The sequence below is a fragment of the Quercus robur genome, chromosome 11 (genome assembly GCF_932294415.1).
Source record: "Quercus robur chromosome 11, dhQueRobu3.1, whole genome shotgun sequence".
NCBI classification, from domain to species: domain Eukaryota; kingdom Viridiplantae; phylum Streptophyta; class Magnoliopsida; order Fagales; family Fagaceae; genus Quercus; species Quercus robur.
In genome coordinates, this window is record NC_065544.1 from 48,084,399 (window position 1) to 48,104,171 (window position 19,773).

General features: G+C 33.5%; 1 protein-coding gene and 1 pseudogene across 6 annotated transcripts; both read right to left on the reverse strand.

Annotated features, from left to right (window-relative positions):
• Positions 1-5,918: 5,918 nt before the first annotated feature.
• LOC126705824 (HVA22-like protein i) lies at positions 5,919-19,539 on the reverse strand. Of its 6 annotated transcripts, none has more exons than XR_007648436.1 (6): positions 18,812-19,539; positions 18,165-18,263; positions 18,020-18,076; positions 17,849-17,912; positions 17,263-17,752; positions 5,919-5,974 (listed from the first exon to the last, which is right to left on the reverse strand). XR_007648436.1 is itself a non-coding variant. In XM_050405044.1 (6 exons), exons 2-6 carry the CDS (start codon positions 18,415-18,417, stop codon positions 17,519-17,521), a joined length of 513 nt encoding a protein of 170 aa, XP_050261001.1. In that variant the 5' UTR covers positions 18,418-18,448; positions 18,908-19,055; the 3' UTR covers positions 17,201-17,518. The 6 variants fall into 6 exon arrangements, 5 of the variants coding, with proteins under 5 accessions (XP_050261001.1, XP_050260999.1, XP_050261000.1 ...); XM_050405044.1 differs by lacking the exon at positions 5,919-5,974 and adding an exon at positions 18,359-18,448 and having other exon boundaries at positions 17,201-17,752; positions 18,908-19,055; XM_050405042.1 differs by lacking the exon at positions 5,919-5,974 and adding an exon at positions 18,359-18,448 and having other exon boundaries at positions 17,201-17,752; positions 18,812-18,957.
• LOC126705825 (putative HVA22-like protein g) lies at positions 6,081-7,951 on the reverse strand (annotated as a pseudogene).
• Positions 19,540-19,773: the final 234 nt, after the last annotated feature.

The window sequence follows — 19,773 nt, forward strand, 5'->3', positions numbered from 1 at the left end:
ATTTTTTATGAGGGATATTTGGATTGCTGTACCGCTATCCTGTTACAATTTGAATGAAAGTTTTCTTTTGACTTCCCAAAAAAAAAAAAAAAATTTGTAAAATACGTTATCGTTTCATCCAAATTTCAAAATTTCTTGTCCATGTACTTAATGTTTTTAACCCCCCAAATGAATATTTTTAATATGAAAAATCTTTTTGCATCTACAATTAACTTAATACATAATTATTATGGCTTTGGAATTGAGTTTGTAGTGTGTTTTTATGTTAGAATTTCTTTTTCTTTCCTTTGTGTGCATGGACGGAGCACTCTTGGGCAATGGGTGACAACGCTTCCCCCCTCCCCCCCAATTTTTTTTTTTTAAATTATTAGTATATATGTAGTTATTAATAACAATTTTGTTCTATAAAAGTAATAATATCTTAATTTTTTATAATATTTTTACTAACTGTATTTTCTCCTTTTTATCATAAACAGAACCTCCCTTTTAGTAGAATTGTGCAATAAGCTCTTCATGATATATTTGATTGATGCTCATTACTAAAGGCCCTCAATACATTGCACATCATTTAGGACTAGTAGACGAGAAACATCAACAGTTCCTTTGCCAAGGACATGTGATTTACCACCCTCACCAAAGGAAGCAATGTCTCCTGTACCATCATTTGATATAGTCTTGAACAAGGATTTATCACCATTCATGTGTCTAGAGTCTCCACTGTCAAGGTATCATACATAAACTTCGAAGACCTTCTGTGGACCATGTACCATAAGTGATCTTCCTTTGATTTTAATTTGTTGGATTAGGGCTTTAACTTGGTTTGTCAAACCCCTTTTCATTCAACTTAGGATAAACTAAATTATACACAGGGTTTGGAGGGACATTCATTCATAGCTAGTCTTTTGAGAACAAAACAACTGATTCAAATTTTCACTCGAGAACTTCTTTAGCAGAGATTTAGAGTTTTCAATTTTCTCACCATATTTCTTAGTTTTCTCGAATAGAGGAATTTTCTTCCTTGTCATTTCCAATCAACCTCTTTGCTTCATCCAATTCAACTAATAAGACCTCATTTTCATGCTCTATCTCATTCAAACTCTTTAAGGGAAAGCTTTGAGATTTTATTCTACCTATTACATTCCTCGAAAAGATTAATATAGGCTACCTTAAGTCCTTCCTCATCATCAACCTCCTCCTCACTAGATTATTCACAACTCTTACTTAAGGCAGTAAAAGGCTAAGTAGCTATTTGCTCTTTTTATCTTTTTTCCTAGGTTTGGAAATCTTTCTGAACTTCTTTGCAACTAGGTCTAGATCCTCATCATTCAACCTAGGGACGAACCTAGGATTTCAAGCTGGGGGGCGGGGGGGGGGGGCGGAGATAAGCGAATTTTTTTTTTCAAATACGCATCCATATAATATTAATAAACTATCAACTAAGACAAATACCCAAAAATCATTATTTCTTAATATATCAAGATCAACTTTTTGAAATTGTGTTTGAGATATATGGTTATTTTCCGGAATTGGGATATTGGCATTTTCTGGAATTGGGGAATGAATATTTCTTGGGATTGGAACATCGATATTTTTCGGAATTGGGGAATGAATATTTTCTAAAATTGGAACATCCACATTTTCTGGAATTGGAATAGCAACATTAGTTGTTGGCAATCCCACGTTGACTTTGGAAGAATTTGAATATTTTCTTTTGAAAAAATCAAACATTGTAGTTGATTTTTTCATGATCTACAAATAAAATAAGAATCATATATATTATTTCACAAATGGTTGTTGTTACTAACTAAAGACAAATACTAGAATCTAGGTAATATGCATGATGCATTTCATCTATGAAGCACAGGTGCATTTTTGAATACAGGTGCGGGACTCGGCAATTTTTTAAAAAGTAGGGTGTGGGTGTGGCGGGATGCAGCGATTAAAAAATTATAAAAAAAAATTATATTTATATTTTCTATATTTTTACAATTAAAATATTCTTAAAAAACACATTAGATTCACAAAACAAAAAAAGAAGAAGGCAAGAAACACAAAACAAAACACAAAAAAAAAAAAATGTCCTACACTCTCACCTTATCATGCCAGATCATGCATTGAGAATCTACCACGTGTACCCATCTAACCACAACTTGTCACATCAAGGTAAAATGACCAAAACAGCCACATGGCTTTGGACGCAACTAGGGGGTCCAATAGAATAAAAAGCAAAGGGTATTTTGGGGTAATCAAAGTCTTTTTTTATTGTGTGTTCAGCTAGATGTTTATGGCATATCTATTGAGTTCACTTGAAGGAAGACTTAATTAATCTCATGGAATTGCGGTCCACTCCCAAGCTAACAGAAATTCATTAGTGCTAGTATTTTTTCTCAAATCTTCTCCTCAGCAATTGTGTTGTTATGGGTTCTTGGGTAGCAAGATGGGTCTCGACGGCGGTGGCGGCAAGATGGGTCTCCGGTTTGGGTATGCGATAGCTGATGGCGGCGTGGGTATTATATAGCAAGATAGGTCTCTTTCGCGTGGGCATGGGTAGCAGTGTCATGGCGTGATGGGTCTCTCACTTTCTCTATCTCGCTTTCGCCTATTTTTTTCTTTTTTCCTTCGTTTCTGGCAATTCCGTTTGGTTTTGGAGTCTATTGTTGTGTTGGGTTTTCTTCTTCTTCTTCTTCTTCTTTTTTTTTTTTTTTTTTTTTTTTTTTTTCATATATATATATATATATATATATATATTTTTTTTAAGGTTTTCATGGGCTCTTGAAAACTCCTAGGTTGGCCGGCTGGGATAGGGATGATTGAGATGAGGGGGGCCTGAGCTAAAACCTAAGGGGGGCCCGAGCTAAAAACCAAGGGGCCCAAGCCTTTTTTTTGAAAATTTTTCATACTTCAAAAAAAAAATTCGGGTCTAGGGGGGGCTCGGGCCCCTTTAGGCCCCTACCTGGTTCCATCCCTGATTCAACCACTATTCATCTGGGGTACCATTTTCTTCTTCCTTGACTGTTTTTAAGGTAATGGACTTGTTTTTCTTAGGCTGAGGGAAGGAGAATTCATAGGTTTAATGAGCTAACTAAGTCTTCTATCTTAACAGTGTCAAGATCCTTGCTTCCTCGATGACAGCTACTTTGGGATGGAACCTTTCAGCAGGGAGAGATCTAATGACTTTCCTAGCTATATTGGACTCAGGGATTCACTCTCCTAGGTTAAAGCTTGAATTAACTACGTCACTTAGTTTGGTGTGGAACTCAGAAAAGCTTTATCCTAATCTCTTATAACCTAGATGTTAACATTTGTAATTTTGAGTTCTTCGCAGTTCTAGTTCCCTCATTAGTTGTTTCCAAGAGATCCCAAACCACTTTACTTATCTCACACTAGTAGTCAATCCTTTACTACTCCAATTGCTTTCACGTCACTCATCCTTAGACCACTCACCTAAACTACTTTAAGGTTCGGTCCAACCCTCTTCAACAAACAATCATACCTTTTCATCTATAGATTTCAGGAACTTTCTTATGTGAACCTTACAATAGGCATAAATACTACCATCAAAGTCTAGACATTGATGGGCTGTGCTTTATCCATGATAGCCAGGGCTCAAGCATCAGTGGATCACACTCATGATAGTAAAACATAACGAATCAAGTGAACATGAACTCATAAAAAATCTTATTTAGACCTAACTATAACTTAACCAATAAATATTCAATCAACTAGATATTTTTATTTTACGCATTAGTAAACAATCTATCCAGGGCCAAATCTATCACAGCAATAAACATAAAAACATGAAGATTTAGTAACAAAGTTTAAAACCAAAGAACTTCTTCAGTGAAAAATAAATAAATAAATACACCACTCCGGGATACTAAACCCCATCAGGCAATTAATTATAATGAATGATTTTACAGACTCTCACAAAACCTTTATAACTAGACCCTACTAATACAGCAGTATTGAGTTCACCACTGGAACTCCAAAAACCTCTACACTTCTACATGAATTCCAAGATATCAATGCAAGCACTAATGTTAAGCAATGAACTTTTTGGTTTAAATAAAATTTTGAACTTGAAGTTAATCAAAGGTATGCCATGAGAATGCAAAGCCCAGCACAAGATCAAGATCAAACCAGGGGAGGTTAGAACTTAGAAGCAAGGAGGCTATGCAGAGTTTTCTAGAGTGACTTGCCTACCTACTGAGTAAGATGTGCCTTGATATATTCAAGAAATTGTGCACATCTTGCTCACCAAGTCATGTTTTATAAAAACAATATCTGACCATCTCGCTTGAGCGAGACTTGAGCAAGATGCAAGCAAAACTTTTGGGTTGATCAATTGATTTACTTAAGCAAGAATGAAGTTCCCATGTGCAACGTTACTGTTTCACTTGAGCAAAAATTGGTTCCACCCCAGCGAGCTTCCCTAAATTACACATCATCTAGAAATTTCAAGATTTGGCACTCTCTTCACAAATGAACGAGGATACAAATCATATTGTAGATTACATTGTCAACAGATATTGCCAATCAAAATCTTACCACAATAGTATTTGTAACCTGGAGGACTTTGTTGTAGTTGTACTTCAACCTCAATGCATAGCTTCTTTGTCCAAATTTGTAACCAATGCCTCTCATGTATATGAAAGGATTGCTAATTTTTCACTCTCATGGAAATAGTTGTACAGAATTTAATTCCCTTTTTCCAATACTTTCTCATATTTCTGCATAATCCAGGTATACATTTCCTTAATCTCCGATTAATAGCATTATCTAGTCTTTTCTAAATATCACGTTCAGCATTAGAACTTTACATTCTCAAATTCTTGAAATTGTAAAACAGTCATGTTTACTTTTAATGTCCTGTGAACTTATTGGGGTCAGCTATATTCATTTGCATCTAACTTATCGAGTGACCAAAATCCCCTTAGGAGTTAGGACTCCTTGCTCCAAAATCTTTACTTGGTAACCTTCATATATTACTCTACTTTGTAAGTATTTTGCTTATCTCTCTCTTTCACAATTCATTAAACTTGATTTTGAAGGCCTGTAAAATATGACTTCCATAAAGTTGCTAGCATTTTTTCTCTACAAAGATTCAATCTTCAAAGAGAGATCATGATTGCCTCTCATAAAGGTTAACTAATCAATTCCTCAAGTTTCTTCCTTTACACTGAACAGTTGGACTCAAGGAAAAGGAATTATATATGACAGTCAACAAGGAAGCCACCTAGCAACAGTTACCACACGTCCAGGCCTAAATGTACAAGTCATCCTTTAACTTGTGAAAAAGTGGCTATTTTCTACCGGTGTCTTCATCTTAACGCCAAATAGCCAAATATTTTGTATATAAGGCTGTCTCACCCAAACTGTAGGAAGCCAATTCTGTTCAAGGTTCTGTCTCACCCACACAGGAAGAAGCCATGTGTTGGAATATGAGAGCACTTGAATTAGAGTAAATCCTGGGAACTAGAAAGCTTACCTGTAGAAGATCCCTGGTTGATAGTAGGACAGCAAAAACTTATATATGGAAATTCTCTAAGCCTCACAAGTCATAACCTGATATTGTGTGTATGGTCAACTTACAGATTCCTTGACAACGGTTATACACTTCTACTATATTAAAATCCATTTTTAATGCAATTAACTTTAGTCACCATTCGGCCATTTTAAGAGATTGAACAATAAACAAGCATTTGCAGGAAGCAGTAGGGCAGAACTAACACATAAGATCAAAGCCAAGAGGACTTTGTGAATTACTCTGGCCAAAAATTGCTTTATAAAATTTCAGTCTCGTACATGCATAGAGTAGAAGGCCTTCAATTCATCGTATCATATTATATTCTAATAAGGTAAAACTTAATGCAAAATATAAATAAAATATAAAAATGGGCTATGGACTGATGTGCAAGGAAACAAATATTCTGTCAGTTATTACTCTAAATTTAGTTAAATACAATCTCAGTACCTTGTCTTAACAAATAAAGTTTGCCTAACACAACAATGCCTTAACTCCAACTACTTAGGTTCAGTGCTAAACCATATAAAAGGGCCTTAAAAAAAAAAAAAAAAAAAAAAAAATACATTGTTGTATAAGGATCAATTATACACAATTTCTACATAATGAGCTTACGGCCAAAGAATGAGTAATCAACATTCTTATCCCAATTTTAACTATTACCATTAGAAGAATACAGTGTAGAATGCACTAAACAAATGACTTCTGATCCCTAGAGCAGATATTACTTTTCCTTGTCAATGGATACCTTATCAGATTTAGGCTGTGATGCTGACTGAGAAGAAACATACTGTAGAATCTCAAAAAACATTGTTTGGCCAAAACTCAGCCTTTTGCCAATACAAAATTGCAATATCCCCAGCCTTAACTCTCAACTCTAATAAGGTGTGATCAATATCCGCTTCGTGTTTAGCCACATAAGGCCGGAAGAAGGAATTATAAACATATGATGTTCCCTGGAAACAATTAAAAATTATTATGTCAAAGAAACTGTTACGAATGTATAAGTTAATTAAACAAAATAGTTCCACAAGTTCAGGATGTCAAATGCGTGCCTTTGTTTTAGGATGCCAAAGATATATAAAGATTGCCAACTTTGCTTCACTGTACAGTGGTAGCCTTGTCCAAAAAGAAAGAAAGAAAGTCAAGAATCCAAAAATAAATTCAAAAGAGAACAGGACTATATGAAAAATCAACTTATTTGTGTTGCGTTCAAAAATTGCATACCATGAAATGAAAGTATCTCCAATTCTCTCAAAGATAGTAAGCATAGAAACTATAATCCTACAAAATTAGAAAATGACACATTTTAGCACTAAAATAAGTTGTACCCTAGATACTATCATACTAGCACAACATGAAAATACATTCCAGTATTGGCACCAAAAAAGAAGTTGCTCCATCTCTGGCTTATTCTTCTCCAAAGTTTTAAAACACTCATAAGCCGGATAGGTATAGCCAAAAACAAGCCTGCAAATACAAGTTAGAGTTGTTGACTTTCCTGTATAACAAACAAGCAATTAACTGATGAAAATGGGGAATTCCCATATCACTTTTTGTTACATACAACAGTGCTCTTGAAAGAAATGACCCCATCATTTTGAGTCCCGATAACAATTGGTGCATTTATTTCTCAGCTTTATGAAATCAATTCTATCTGAAATGAGAAAAAACAAGTCCCTGATAAGTTTGAGGAAGAACCAACGAGTATTTCCTAATTATGGGCCAATATCAAAGGTTGATAACTCAGTCGACTACCAAATATACAAGCAAAATTCAACATTTGAACAATAGATGAAGTTATTAAAATAAGACCCACTTGTCATTTTTTTTTCTTTCTCTACCAATTTTATAATTGCTAAGTTGATCAACTGTGAGTGATGGACACAAATTTTTTTTTTTTTTTTGAATAAAGTGATGGACACAATTAAGTACTAACATTCAGGGAGCCGTCATTTTTTCTTTATCCCTCATAACTAACAGAATAATTGTGAAATTGGTTGTAAAGGAAAGGTTAACATTAAATGCATTAACATATAGAGAGGACAGAGGAAAAGAGCATACAGGTTTAGAGAGAGTCTGAGAATGTGAACCAAATTGAGATTTTTTTTGATGGGAACCGCATTGACATTTGATGAAGCAGAATGTGGCACGAAACGCCGCGAATAGAGAGTGCCTCTGGTTTTGAATTTCCTTTTGACAGTTTTTGTAGTTAACCGCAGGACTCCCACTCGGTTGCCGTGGTTTAATGCCACATCGATCATATTATTCAATCACACTGAAACCGCTGTTCATAAGGCCGACTTCTATAAGATCATCACCATGCCTTTGGCTATTAGTTTTTTTTTTAAATCCTTTTTTGATCGGCAAGCCTTTGGCTAGCTTATTTGTTTAAAGGCTAGAAAAAATAGGTTTTAACAAAAAAATAAAAAAAGTGAGACAAAATATGATTTTAAGTAAATAAATTTTTTTTAGAGAGAGAGAGATTTTAAGTAAATATGACAGTATTTTTATTGTAGTTTTGGCTGGGTTCTAAATTATTGTGTCGAAAGAAAAAGGTCTGCATCTAATTTGATACGGGGTGAACCAATTATCAAAAATAATGTGCAAAGCTTCGGTTTGGTGTGCTCATTTTTTGATGACAAACATTTTATACTTTGGTTTGTTGAAATGGAAAATTTCCATATCTTTGTTTTTTCCTTCAGTTTGAAAAGGAAAAAAAATTCAAATTTTTAATTTTTAATTTTTTTTCCAAAGTTTTGTAAATGTTTAACTTTTTTTGAAAATGCTGATACAAAAACGCAAGTATAAACCTTTTTTTTTTTTTTTTTTTTAATGATTATGGACTTGTGTTTTTTAGTAACTAGTCGGAAACACGTATGATGCACCGGAAAACTTTTCCTAAAAGTATGTTGGTCTCAAACTTTACATAAAAAGTATAATTAAAGTATATTGGTCTCAAACTGAAACAATAAATACAACAGGAAGAATTAAAAAAAAAAAATGGTGTGCATCTAACTTAAAGTTTCTATAGTTCTCTCTAGTTTCTACTGTGAGATACCAAAATTATTTTTGCATCTTAGATTTTATGCCAAATATTTGTAACTAGAATCCTATAAATTGTTTAGATTTTCAAAAATGACAAATGCTATTAGAATCTACTAAAAGGAAAAATGATATTAGAATCTATTACCACAATATTTCAATTGTTTGTCAATATTTGAACTTATGATCATCTTTATGCTTATGATGGACTTACCACTTTCATGCATTTGTGTTAAAAAAAAAATTAAAAAAAAAAAACCTACAATTCGAAGGCACAAACAGTTTGATCCAACTTGTTGTGAATTTCTTAATTGGTTGTAGGAGCATATCAAAAATCGTTAACAAATTGGTTTTCATACCTAGTACCATAGCATCATTGACGACTCAAAATTTAATATGAATATAATTGAATGCAATATAACTATTGGTGACTATGCCATATCACATAGCATTTGATTTTTTCTTTAACACGGAAAATTCTTAGATACTCTTGGAATATAGTAATATTCTTAGGTACTTTTTGAGTATAGTAAAATTTTTAGGCATTTGACTTCACTATGAATTTAATGAGTGAATCCTACCATAAATGTGAGATAAAGGAGCACTATTTATCGTGCTCCGAGAGTACCTAAAAGTTACTCCTATAACACAGCAAAAGAAGTACTCATTATCTTAGTAGACAATCCTTCCAATGTGTAGCCCATTGGTAAGATTAAATATTATCTTCAATTTGGGGAATCCTAATATAGCACTCAAAATGAGAGAGAGAGAGAGAGAGAGAGAGAGAGAGAGAGAGAGATATATTTTGGAAGAGGAAGAGAAAATAGAGTGGTGAGACTGCACATTTCCTTTTTATTTTTATTTTTTTGAGTGATTATATATATTCTTTGACCATACATCTCTATTTGTTTAAACAAAAGGGTTGAATTAAGACTTGAAAATTGAGTAGGAACATTAGTTTGGTCAAATAGGATCAGTGAATTTGAACTACAAACCGTTGTTTGTAAAGAAGTTGAAGAGTAAGTGTAGTCTGAAGGGAAGCTTGTTCAGGTCTGGGTTATCATCTACACATAGGAAGGATCATGCTTAGGTTATAATATGTAAAGGAATAAGTGAGCTTGGGCTTTTTCATAAGGTTTGATTTAATTTTCAACAACGGCCCATCTTTTAGATAATCATAAAAAGAAGTTAACGTGATTTTTTTAGGTAACAATAAAAACAACTTAATGAGAAGAGATTAAAAGAAAGGCTAAATACAATATTAGAGCGCCACATGGCAGGAGCTCATGCACTTCCACATGAGATCTCTACTTTTATATATAATATACTAATCGCAAACCTGCATAATGTGCGAGATAATTTTGACATCATATTCTTTTTTGTTAAGTAAAGAATGAAAATAATAGTTAAGACTTATAAGCAATAGTACCAAACTCATTTCACAATAATGTGATTACACTGTAATATGTATAATATATATGTAAGTAAAAAAGTCTATATCTTGATTTTTGTTTTTGTGTGTGTGTATATATATACATATTTTTTTTTGGCAAGAAATCATGTTGCTTTTTGCTTTCAATTATTATATATGACAAAATATTTTGTAATACATTATAATAAAGTGAGATATACATCAAAACACAACACAATTAAAAAATGGAAAATGTATAATTTTTATTAGAACATGAAAATGAATCTTGATGGTTTCATATGAAAGCTAACATTATTTTGCATTTTTGGAAAAGTTAATAAGCAATTTATCCAAACTTTGTTTCCATTTTATCACATAAGAACTATTAAACAAAGTTTCTATTTTGCTAATCACTAAACTCATATATGAGAATCAACTATTACAAAAAAATTTCTCCTCAAAACATATAATAATTTCTATTTTTCCATTCCATACAATTTAAAAAATGTGAAAAACTAAGGAAGCTAAATATGTAGTTGATCTTAGTCAATGAATAAAAAACATAAAAGGGGGTAGGGGAAAACAAACGTATTCATGGTATAATTGTTTATATATGTCCATATTTGTTTTTTGTATATATTAATACTCTTGTTTTCTAAAATATTCATATAGTAACGGTATCTTGTTTGATCTCTCCTAGGTCTTCAGCTTTAACCCAACTCTCAGCAAATAAACCAATGATCATGAAAAAAGAACCTAACAAGATGAAGCCAAACACAATTTCTAAATTTTAACAAATAAAACATCAAGATTATAGAGAAATCGAAATGAGAGAGAGAGAGAGAGAGAGAGAGAGAGGCATACCTTTGATAGTAGATATCAAAAACAAACATGTAGTGATAATTAAAAAAAAAAAAAATTCATCACAAATACTATGCTTATTGGTTTTAAGAGAGATTAAAAGAGAACACATATAAATATACATACATATATATATATATATATATATATATATATATATATATATATGTAGGGGAAGGAAAAAAAATATTTATTTATTTATATGATATATAAGTGTTGAGGGAGGGGAAATGTTGGGGATGAGGAAGAGGTTGTGTATGTTTTGGTAATTGAAAAATGTATTTATAAGTGGCAAGTTGCATAGTTAATGTGATGATGATGATGATGGGGTGTGTATATATATATTCTTTAAAAAAAAAAAAAAAAAAACTCATCAAATCCAATGTGGTAACATAATAGTAAGTTTGAATAGATGACTTTTGGACTCCCATATAGGTTTATGAAATATTTAAGACTTTATATATTCATTTTTTTTTCCAAAAATTTTTATCGGAAAAAATAATTTCCTTCATAAATGAGAATTTTATGAATTTTTTTTTTTCAATTAGATAGAAAAAATACATAGGTAGGGAACAACTTTTTTCCCCTAATTATACCAGGAGGGAAATTGTATGTAGAAATTAATTTTTTAACTCTTGGCTTTTAGGTTACTCCCCCCTCCCCTCCCAAAAAAAAAAAAAAAAATGACTTTTTAGTTACTAAAAAAAAAAAAAAATGCCTCCTAGGAATAATTTAAGAGGAAAATTATACCCATTTAGGAGAAAAAAATTGATTGCGTACCTAAAAGAGCTAATAGTGAATATTTAAGTAGATATTATTTAAGAATTATTATAATAGTGGAATTTATAGTATGCATTTAATAATTTTTTAAAGTACAATTTTAATGGGTAAAATGCAATTGTGTGAAGAAAAATTGTAAACATGCATATAAAGAAATAGACTATCAATTGAAAATTGAAAAAAAAAAAAAAAACATGGTATTTACAATCCTGGAAATGAAAATCCAGCACAAACCTTTACATCGTAATTTGTCAAAAAATTAATGAAAGTAACCATATAAACCTATCAATCATAATATTTTGTTTCGTCTTCTAAGTTAATCTAAAAGTCAAAAATTAGTATAGATTTAGATAAGACTAAAAGAAGTTACAAAGCCATTCAGAAAATAAAATAAACAAATGGGAGGCAAATGATCATGTACTAAATCAATAAAACACATTCCAATTCTTTAGACACAAAAAATTTTAATGGGTAAAACACAAATGTAAAGAAAAATTGTATACATGACTACAAAGAAATAGACTATCAATTAAAAATTGGAAAAACGAAAAAATAAACATGGAATTTACAACCCCGAAAATGAAAATCCAATACAATCCATAAAAATTGCAGCAAAAAATCCAAAACTCCAAGGGAAGAAAAAGAAAAACTGACCTTAAATCGACTTTCCAATTGTAGTTGTAATTTGGTGACTTTTGGGATGGAAAGAAAGCAATTCCAATTGTAGTTGTAATTCAATGGGTTTTAAATCCAAAGGGAGGCAATTAAATGTTTTGATGGGGAAATAAGCCATTTGCTTGGAGAAATTATTATGTCTATCAAGAGGACTACTGACGTGGTTCTCCTTAACCTCCCAACTAATAAAATGCTCTTATTTAAGTAAATGTAACATCACCTGATAATTTTTATTTTTTATTCTTTGTGCTGATTAGGAAGTTCACTCACATATTTACATAAATGACATTATCTTATTGGTTGGGAGGACCACATCAGTAGTTCTCTTGGTGGACCTAATAATTTCTTATTTGTTTGATATGGAAGAGAGAGAGAGAGAGAGAGAGAGAGAGAGAATAAGTGATTGCTGAATTTAAGGCAATTTAGATTCAATGAGAATGTCATTAATAGTATAAAATAGGATTGATGGAAAGATGACGAGTTAAGAGAGAGAAAATGGAATTGATTAAAGAGAAGAGTAAGACTTAGGAACAGTATTTAGGTGCTGTTCCTTAGATTTATTTTTTAAGATTTTGCCATGTGGATTTTTTCTCATGGGATGAAAGTGTATTTTTTAGTTAAATAACCACGTGGCTAAATCTTAAGAGGGGAACCTAAGGAACAGCACCTAAGGTACTGAACCTAAGTATTGTCCTAAAGAGAATGTGTGAAGTGAAAACCCCCCCACCCCCCCTCCCCCCCAAAAAAAAGGAAAATAAAAACTGTGATGTGACTTAATCGGAAAATAACAATAATAAATACTATGCTTCAATTTTTAAATATATATAAATATAGACGGATGACTACAATGTCAATACTCATCTTGGCCACATTTAATAATGATTACAGTAATATAGAGAATCAAAGGAGAACACGATTTTGATGGAATTTCTTAGGTCCAATTCACATGGCGGGAAGGGAAATAAGTGGCACATCTGTCGGCTAAAGAAGGCACCGGTAGCTAAGGCTATTCAAGTAAGTTAATCATGCTGATATGCCCAATGCTTCTGGTACCTAATGGATATTTGGATTGTTGCACTACTATCCCATTACAATTTGAATGAAAGTTTTCTCTTGACTTCCCAAAAAAAAAAAAAAAAAATTGCAAAATACTTAATCATTTCATCCAAATTTCAAAATTTCTTGTCCAGATGTACTTCATGTTTTTAACCCCTCAAATGAATATTTTTAATAAGAAAAATCATTTTGCATCTACAATTAACTTAATACATAATATTATGGTTGTGGAGTTGAGTTTGTAGTGTGTTTTTTAGTTAGAATTTATTTTTCTTTCCTTTATGTGCACAGACGGAGCCATCCTTAGACAGTAGTAGGCAGCGTTTCCCCCCCCCCCTCCCCCCCCCCCCCCCAAATTTTTTAATTTAAATTATTAGTATATATGTAGTTATCAATAACAATTTTGTTCTATAAAAGTAATAATATCTTAATTTTTTATAATATTTTTACCAACTGTATATTTTCCTTTTTATCATAAACAGAACCTTCCTTTTAGTAGAATTGTACAATGAGCTCTTCATAATATATTTGATTGATGCTCATTACTAAAGGCCCTCAATACATGGCACATCAGGACTAGCAGACCCAAAGCATCAACAGTTCCTTTGCCAAGGACATGTGATTTACCACCCTCACCAGAGGAAGCAGTGTCTCCTGTACCATCATTTGATACAGTCTTGAACAAGGATTTATCACCATTTATGTGTCTAGAGTCTCCACTGTCAAGGCATCATACATAAACTTCGAAGACCTTCTGTGGACCATGTACCATAAGACATAAGTGATCTTCCTTTGATTTTAATTTGTTGGGTTAGGGCTTTAATTTGGTTTGTTAAACCCCTTTTCATTCAACTTAGGATAAACTGAATTATACACAGGGTTTGAAGGGACATTCTTCCTTTAGTCCCTGAGGGGGACTGTGAGATGGATGGGATAGAGAATCCCTCACCAATGTATCCTCCTTAACCCACTTTTATCATAGCTAGTCTTCTGAGAACAAAACAACTGATTCAAATTTTCACTCGAGAACTTCTTTAGCAGAGATTTAGAGTTTTCAATTTTCTTACCATATTTCTTAGTTTTCTCAAATAGAGGCATTTTCTTCCTTGTCATTTCCAAACTACCTCTTTGCTTCATCCAATTCAACCAATAAGACCTCCTTTTCATGCTATTCAAACTCTTAAGGGACAACTATGGGATTTTATTCTATCTATTACATTCCTTGAAAAGATTATTATAGACTACCAAAAGTCCTTCCTCATCATCAACCTCCTCCTCACTAGCTTCTTTACAACTCTCACTGGAGGCAGTAAAAAGCTAAGTAGCTAGTTGCTCTTTTTAGTTTTTTTCCTGGGTTTGAAAAACTTTCTGAACTTCTTAGTTCTTAGCACATAGGTCTAGGTCCTCATCATTCAACCACTATTCATCTGAGGTATCATTTTCTTCTTCCCTGACTGTTTTTAAGGTAATGGACTTGTTTTTTTCTTAGGCTGAGGGAAGGAAGTCATAGGTTTAAAAGTGAGCTATAACTAATTCTTCTGTCTTAATAGTGTCAAGATCCTCGCTTCCTCAATGACAGCCACTTTGAGATGGAACCTCTTAGCAGGGAGAGATCTAATGACTTTCCTAGCTATATTGGACTTAGGGATTCACTCTCCTAGGTTAAAGCTTGAATTAACTATGTCGCTTAGTTTGGTGTAGAACTCACAAAATCTTCATCCTAATCTCTTCTAACCTAGATGTTAACATTTGTAATTTTGAGTTCTTCACAGTTTTAGTTCCGTCATATGTTCTTTCCAAGATATCCCAAACCTCTTTACTTTTCTCACACATAAATATCTTTTCAAACTCTTCTTGTGAGACAAACATGAAATATAGCATTCAATCCTTTACTATTCCAATTGCTTTCACGTCAATCATCCTTAGACCACTCACCTACAATGGTTTAAGGTTCTGTCAAACCCTCTTCAACAAACAATCATACCTTTCATCTATAGATTGCAGGAACGTTCTTATGTGAACCTTACATAAGCACATGTACTACCATCAAAGTAAGACTAGGCATTAAGGGGATGAGCTTTATCCATGACACTGGGGTCAAGGATTAGTGGATCACACTCAGGATAGTAAAATCCAACTAAGTGAACATGAACTCACGAAAAATCTTATTTAGACACGATTATAACTTAACCAATAAATATTCAATCAACTTGATATTTTTAGAAGCAAGGAGGCTCTGCAGAGTTTTCTAGAATGGCTTGCCTACCTACTGAGTAAGATGTGCCTTGATATATTCAAGAAGTTGCACACGTCTTGCTCACCAAGTGATGTTTTATAAAAGCAATATCTGACTATCTCGCTTGAGCAAGATGCAAGCAAACTTTCGGTATGATCAATTAGTTTGCTCAAGCAAGAATGAAGTTCTCTCGTGCAACCTTACTGTTTCACTTGAGCAAAAATGGGTTCCACTCGAGCAAGCTTCCCTAGATTAAACATATTCTAGAAATTTCAAGATTTGGCTCTCTCTTCACAAATGGCCAAGGATACAAATCATGTTGTAGATTACATTGTCAAATGCTGCCAATCAAAATCTTACCACAACAGTGTTTGTAACCTGGAGAACATTGCAGTAGTTGTACTTCAATCTCAATGCATAGCTTCTTTGTCCACATTTGTAACCCATGCCTCTCATGTATATGAAATGAGTGCTAATTTTTCACTATCATGGAAATAGTTGTACAGAATTTAATTCCCTTCTTTCAATACTTTCTCATATTTCTACATAATCCAGGTATACATTTCTTTAATCTTAAATTAACAGCATTTTCTAGTCTTTTCTAAATATCACATTCAGCATTATATCTTCACATTCTCAATTTCTTGAAATTGTAAAAACAATCATGTTTACTTTTAATGTCCTGTGAACTTATTGGGGTCAGCCATATTCATTTGCACCTAACTTATTGAGTGAACAAAATCCCCTTAGGAGTTAGGACTCCTTGCTCCAAAAACTTCTCTTGGCAGCCTTTATATATTACTCTTAACGCTTCATACGTGTTTTGCTTATCTCTCTCTTTCACAATTCAGTAAACTTGATTTTAAAGGCCTGTTAAAAATGACTTCCATAAAGTCGCAAGCATTTACACTGAACGGTGGGCGCCAAGGAAAATGAATCATATATGGCAGTCATCAAGGAAGCCACATAGCAACAATTATCACCTCCAGGCCTAAATGTCCAAGTCATTCTTTTACTCGTGAAGTTGCTTTTTTTCTCCCTGTATCTTCATCTAAACGCCAAATAGCCAAATATTTTGTATATTAGGCTGTCGCCCCCATAACTGTAGGAAGCCAATTCTGTTCAAGGCTCTGTCTCACCCACACAGGAGGAAGCCATGTGTTGGAACATGAGAGCACTTGAATTAAAGTAAATCTTGGGAACTAGTATGCTTACCTGCAGAAGATCCCTGGTTGATAGCGGGACAACAGAAACTTACATATGGAAATTCTCTAAATGATATTGTGTGTATGGTCAACTTATAGATTCCTTGACAATTTTCTATATTAAAATCCATTTTAAATGCAATTAACTTTAGTCACCATTCAGCCATTTTATGAGATTGAACAATGCACAAGCTTTTGCAGGAAGCTGTGGTGCAGAAGCAACACATAAGATCAAAGCCAAGAGGACTTTGTGAATTACTCTGGCCAAAAATTGCTTTTATAAAATTTGAGTCTTGTACATGCATAGAGTAGAAGGCCTTCAATTCTCGTATCATATTATATTCTATGATAAGGTAAAACTTGATGCAGAATATAAATAAAATATCAAAATGGGCTATGGACTGATGTGCAATGAAACAAATATTCTATCAGTTATTTCTCTAAATTTAGTTAAATACAATCTCATTACCTTGTCTTAACAAATAAAGTTTGCCTAAGACAACAATGCCTTAACTCCAACTACTTAGGTTCAGTATTAAACCATATAAAAGGGCCAAAAAAAAAAAATTTGATGTATAAGGATCAAGTATACACAGTTTCTGCATAATGAGCTTAAGGCAAAAGATCGAGTAATCAACATTCTTATCCCAATTTTAACAATTACCATCAGAATAATGCAGAGTAGAATGCACTAAACAAATGACTTCTGATCCCTAGAGCAGATATTACTTTTCCTTGTCAATGGATACCTTATCAGGTTTAGGCCGTGCTGCTGACTGAGAAGAAACATACTGCAGAATCTCAAAAAACCTTGTTTGGCCAAAATTCACAGCCTTTTGCCAATACAGAATTGCAATATCCCAAGCCTTAACTCTCAACTCCAATAAGGTGTGATCAATTTCCCCTTCATGTTTAGCCACATAAGGCTGGAAGAAAGATTTATAAACATATGATGTTCCCTGGAAACAATTAAAAATTATTGTCAAAGAAACTGTTACGAATGAATAATTAATTAAACAAAATAGTTCTGCAAGTTCAAGATGTCAAATGTGTGCCTTTGTTTTAGGATGCCAAAGATATATAAAGATTGCCAACTTTGCTTCACTGTACAGTGGTAGCCTTGTCCAAAAAAAAGAAAGAAAGTCAAGAATCCAAAAATAAATGCAAAAGAGAACAGCACTATATGAAAAATCAACTTATTTGTGTTGTGTTCAAAAATTGCATACCATGAAATGAAAGTATCCCCAACTCTTTCAAAGACTGTAAGCATAGCAACTATAATCCTACAAAATTAGAAGATGACACATTTTAGCACTAAAATAAGTTATATCCTAAGATACCATCATACTAGCACAACATGAAGATGCATACCAGTATTGGCACCAAAAGAGAAGTTGCTCAATCTGAGGCTTATTTTTCTCCACAGTTTTAAAACACTCATAAGCCGGATAAGCATAGCCAAAAACAAGCCTGCAAATACAAATTAGAATTTTAACTTTCTGTATAACAAAAAAGCAATTAACTGATGAAAATGCGAAGTTCCCATATCACTTTTTGTTACATACAGAAGTGCTCTTGAAAGAAATGACCCCATCATTTTAAGTCCCGAAAACAATTGGTGCATTTATTTGTCAACTTTATGAAATGAATTATACCTGAAATGAGAGAAATCAAAAGTCCCTGATAAGTTTGAGGAAGTCACAACGGATATTTGCTAGTTATAAGCAAAATTCAACATTTGAACAATAGATGAAGTTATTTAAATATAATAGACAGAAGAAGTAGCACATAGTGTCACTAAATAAAATTCAAGGTCATGTTTTATCATCGTCTTGCATAAGAATGAAAAACAAACCAACATATTACTATATACAATAAAGCTACATACACAACTTTTTTCATGACAAATGTTACAGTTGTTTCCGTAACATTAATGTATATGCCTATAGAGTCTAGAGAAGTGTTAGTAATGAAATAAATGCATTAACATATAGAGAGGACAAGGAAAAAGAACATACAGGTTTTGAGAGAGTCTGAGAATATGGAAGAGTTGTATTAAATGAGGAAATGGAGAAACCGATTTGACATGTGAATGATCAAGGCTGAAATCATACGTGGCGTGGAACGAAACGCTGCCAAAGCCGAAACGCCGTGAATACTTTGGTTTTGAATTTCTTTGACCGACCCGCCTTTCCGAACCAGGAAGTAGGAGTTTCGGACTCCGAAATGGTCCGGATCGGTCGTGATGCCGCACCGGTATATCGGATTGTCCTCGCATTTCGTGAACCTCATTTCGAGTAGGAGCGATGCGTCCAGTTTCGGAGGCTTGCCGAGTGAGTTGAGTATCGGCAGCCATTCACTGATGGTTTCGCCGGAGAGGATCCGGCGAGCGGAGAACATGTCGTTGTCTTTGACGTAGAATTCGACTTCGAAGGCCGAGTGTGCAAGGGGGATCTTGAAGCGTTCCACACGGGGCTTTGGGAGTTGGAGATCACGCGCGTGCGGGCCACGGTGGTGCCGGCGATATAGAGAGAAAGTTCAGATCCTCTCAGCAAGGATTAGAGAGAGATTTTGAGGTTGAAAGAGTTGATTCGAAGATGGAGAAGACCACCATAGTGGTGGTGCTGGTGATCGGAGCGATGAGTTCAAGGTACTGGGCCATGGTGTTAAGAATCAGAAAAGCTTATGAAAATAATAAGGAAATTTTGGGAGAAATCTCTCTGTTTTATGGAAGAGTAAACTGGGCTATTTTATAGTCTTACAAAGCAAAGCTCGAAAATCAAGAAAAATAACAGCCCACGTTTAATCAGATCCTAAAAATGACTAAATCAATCAAATAACTTCCCTGAACGATGGGGATTTATTGACAGAGCGGTAACAAACCACTAAAGCAACCTAATATCTAGAATAACAAATCTCAACAATTCCTCCCTTAAACTGAATGCTACAAGTACACAGTTTATATCCATCTCAGAACAAA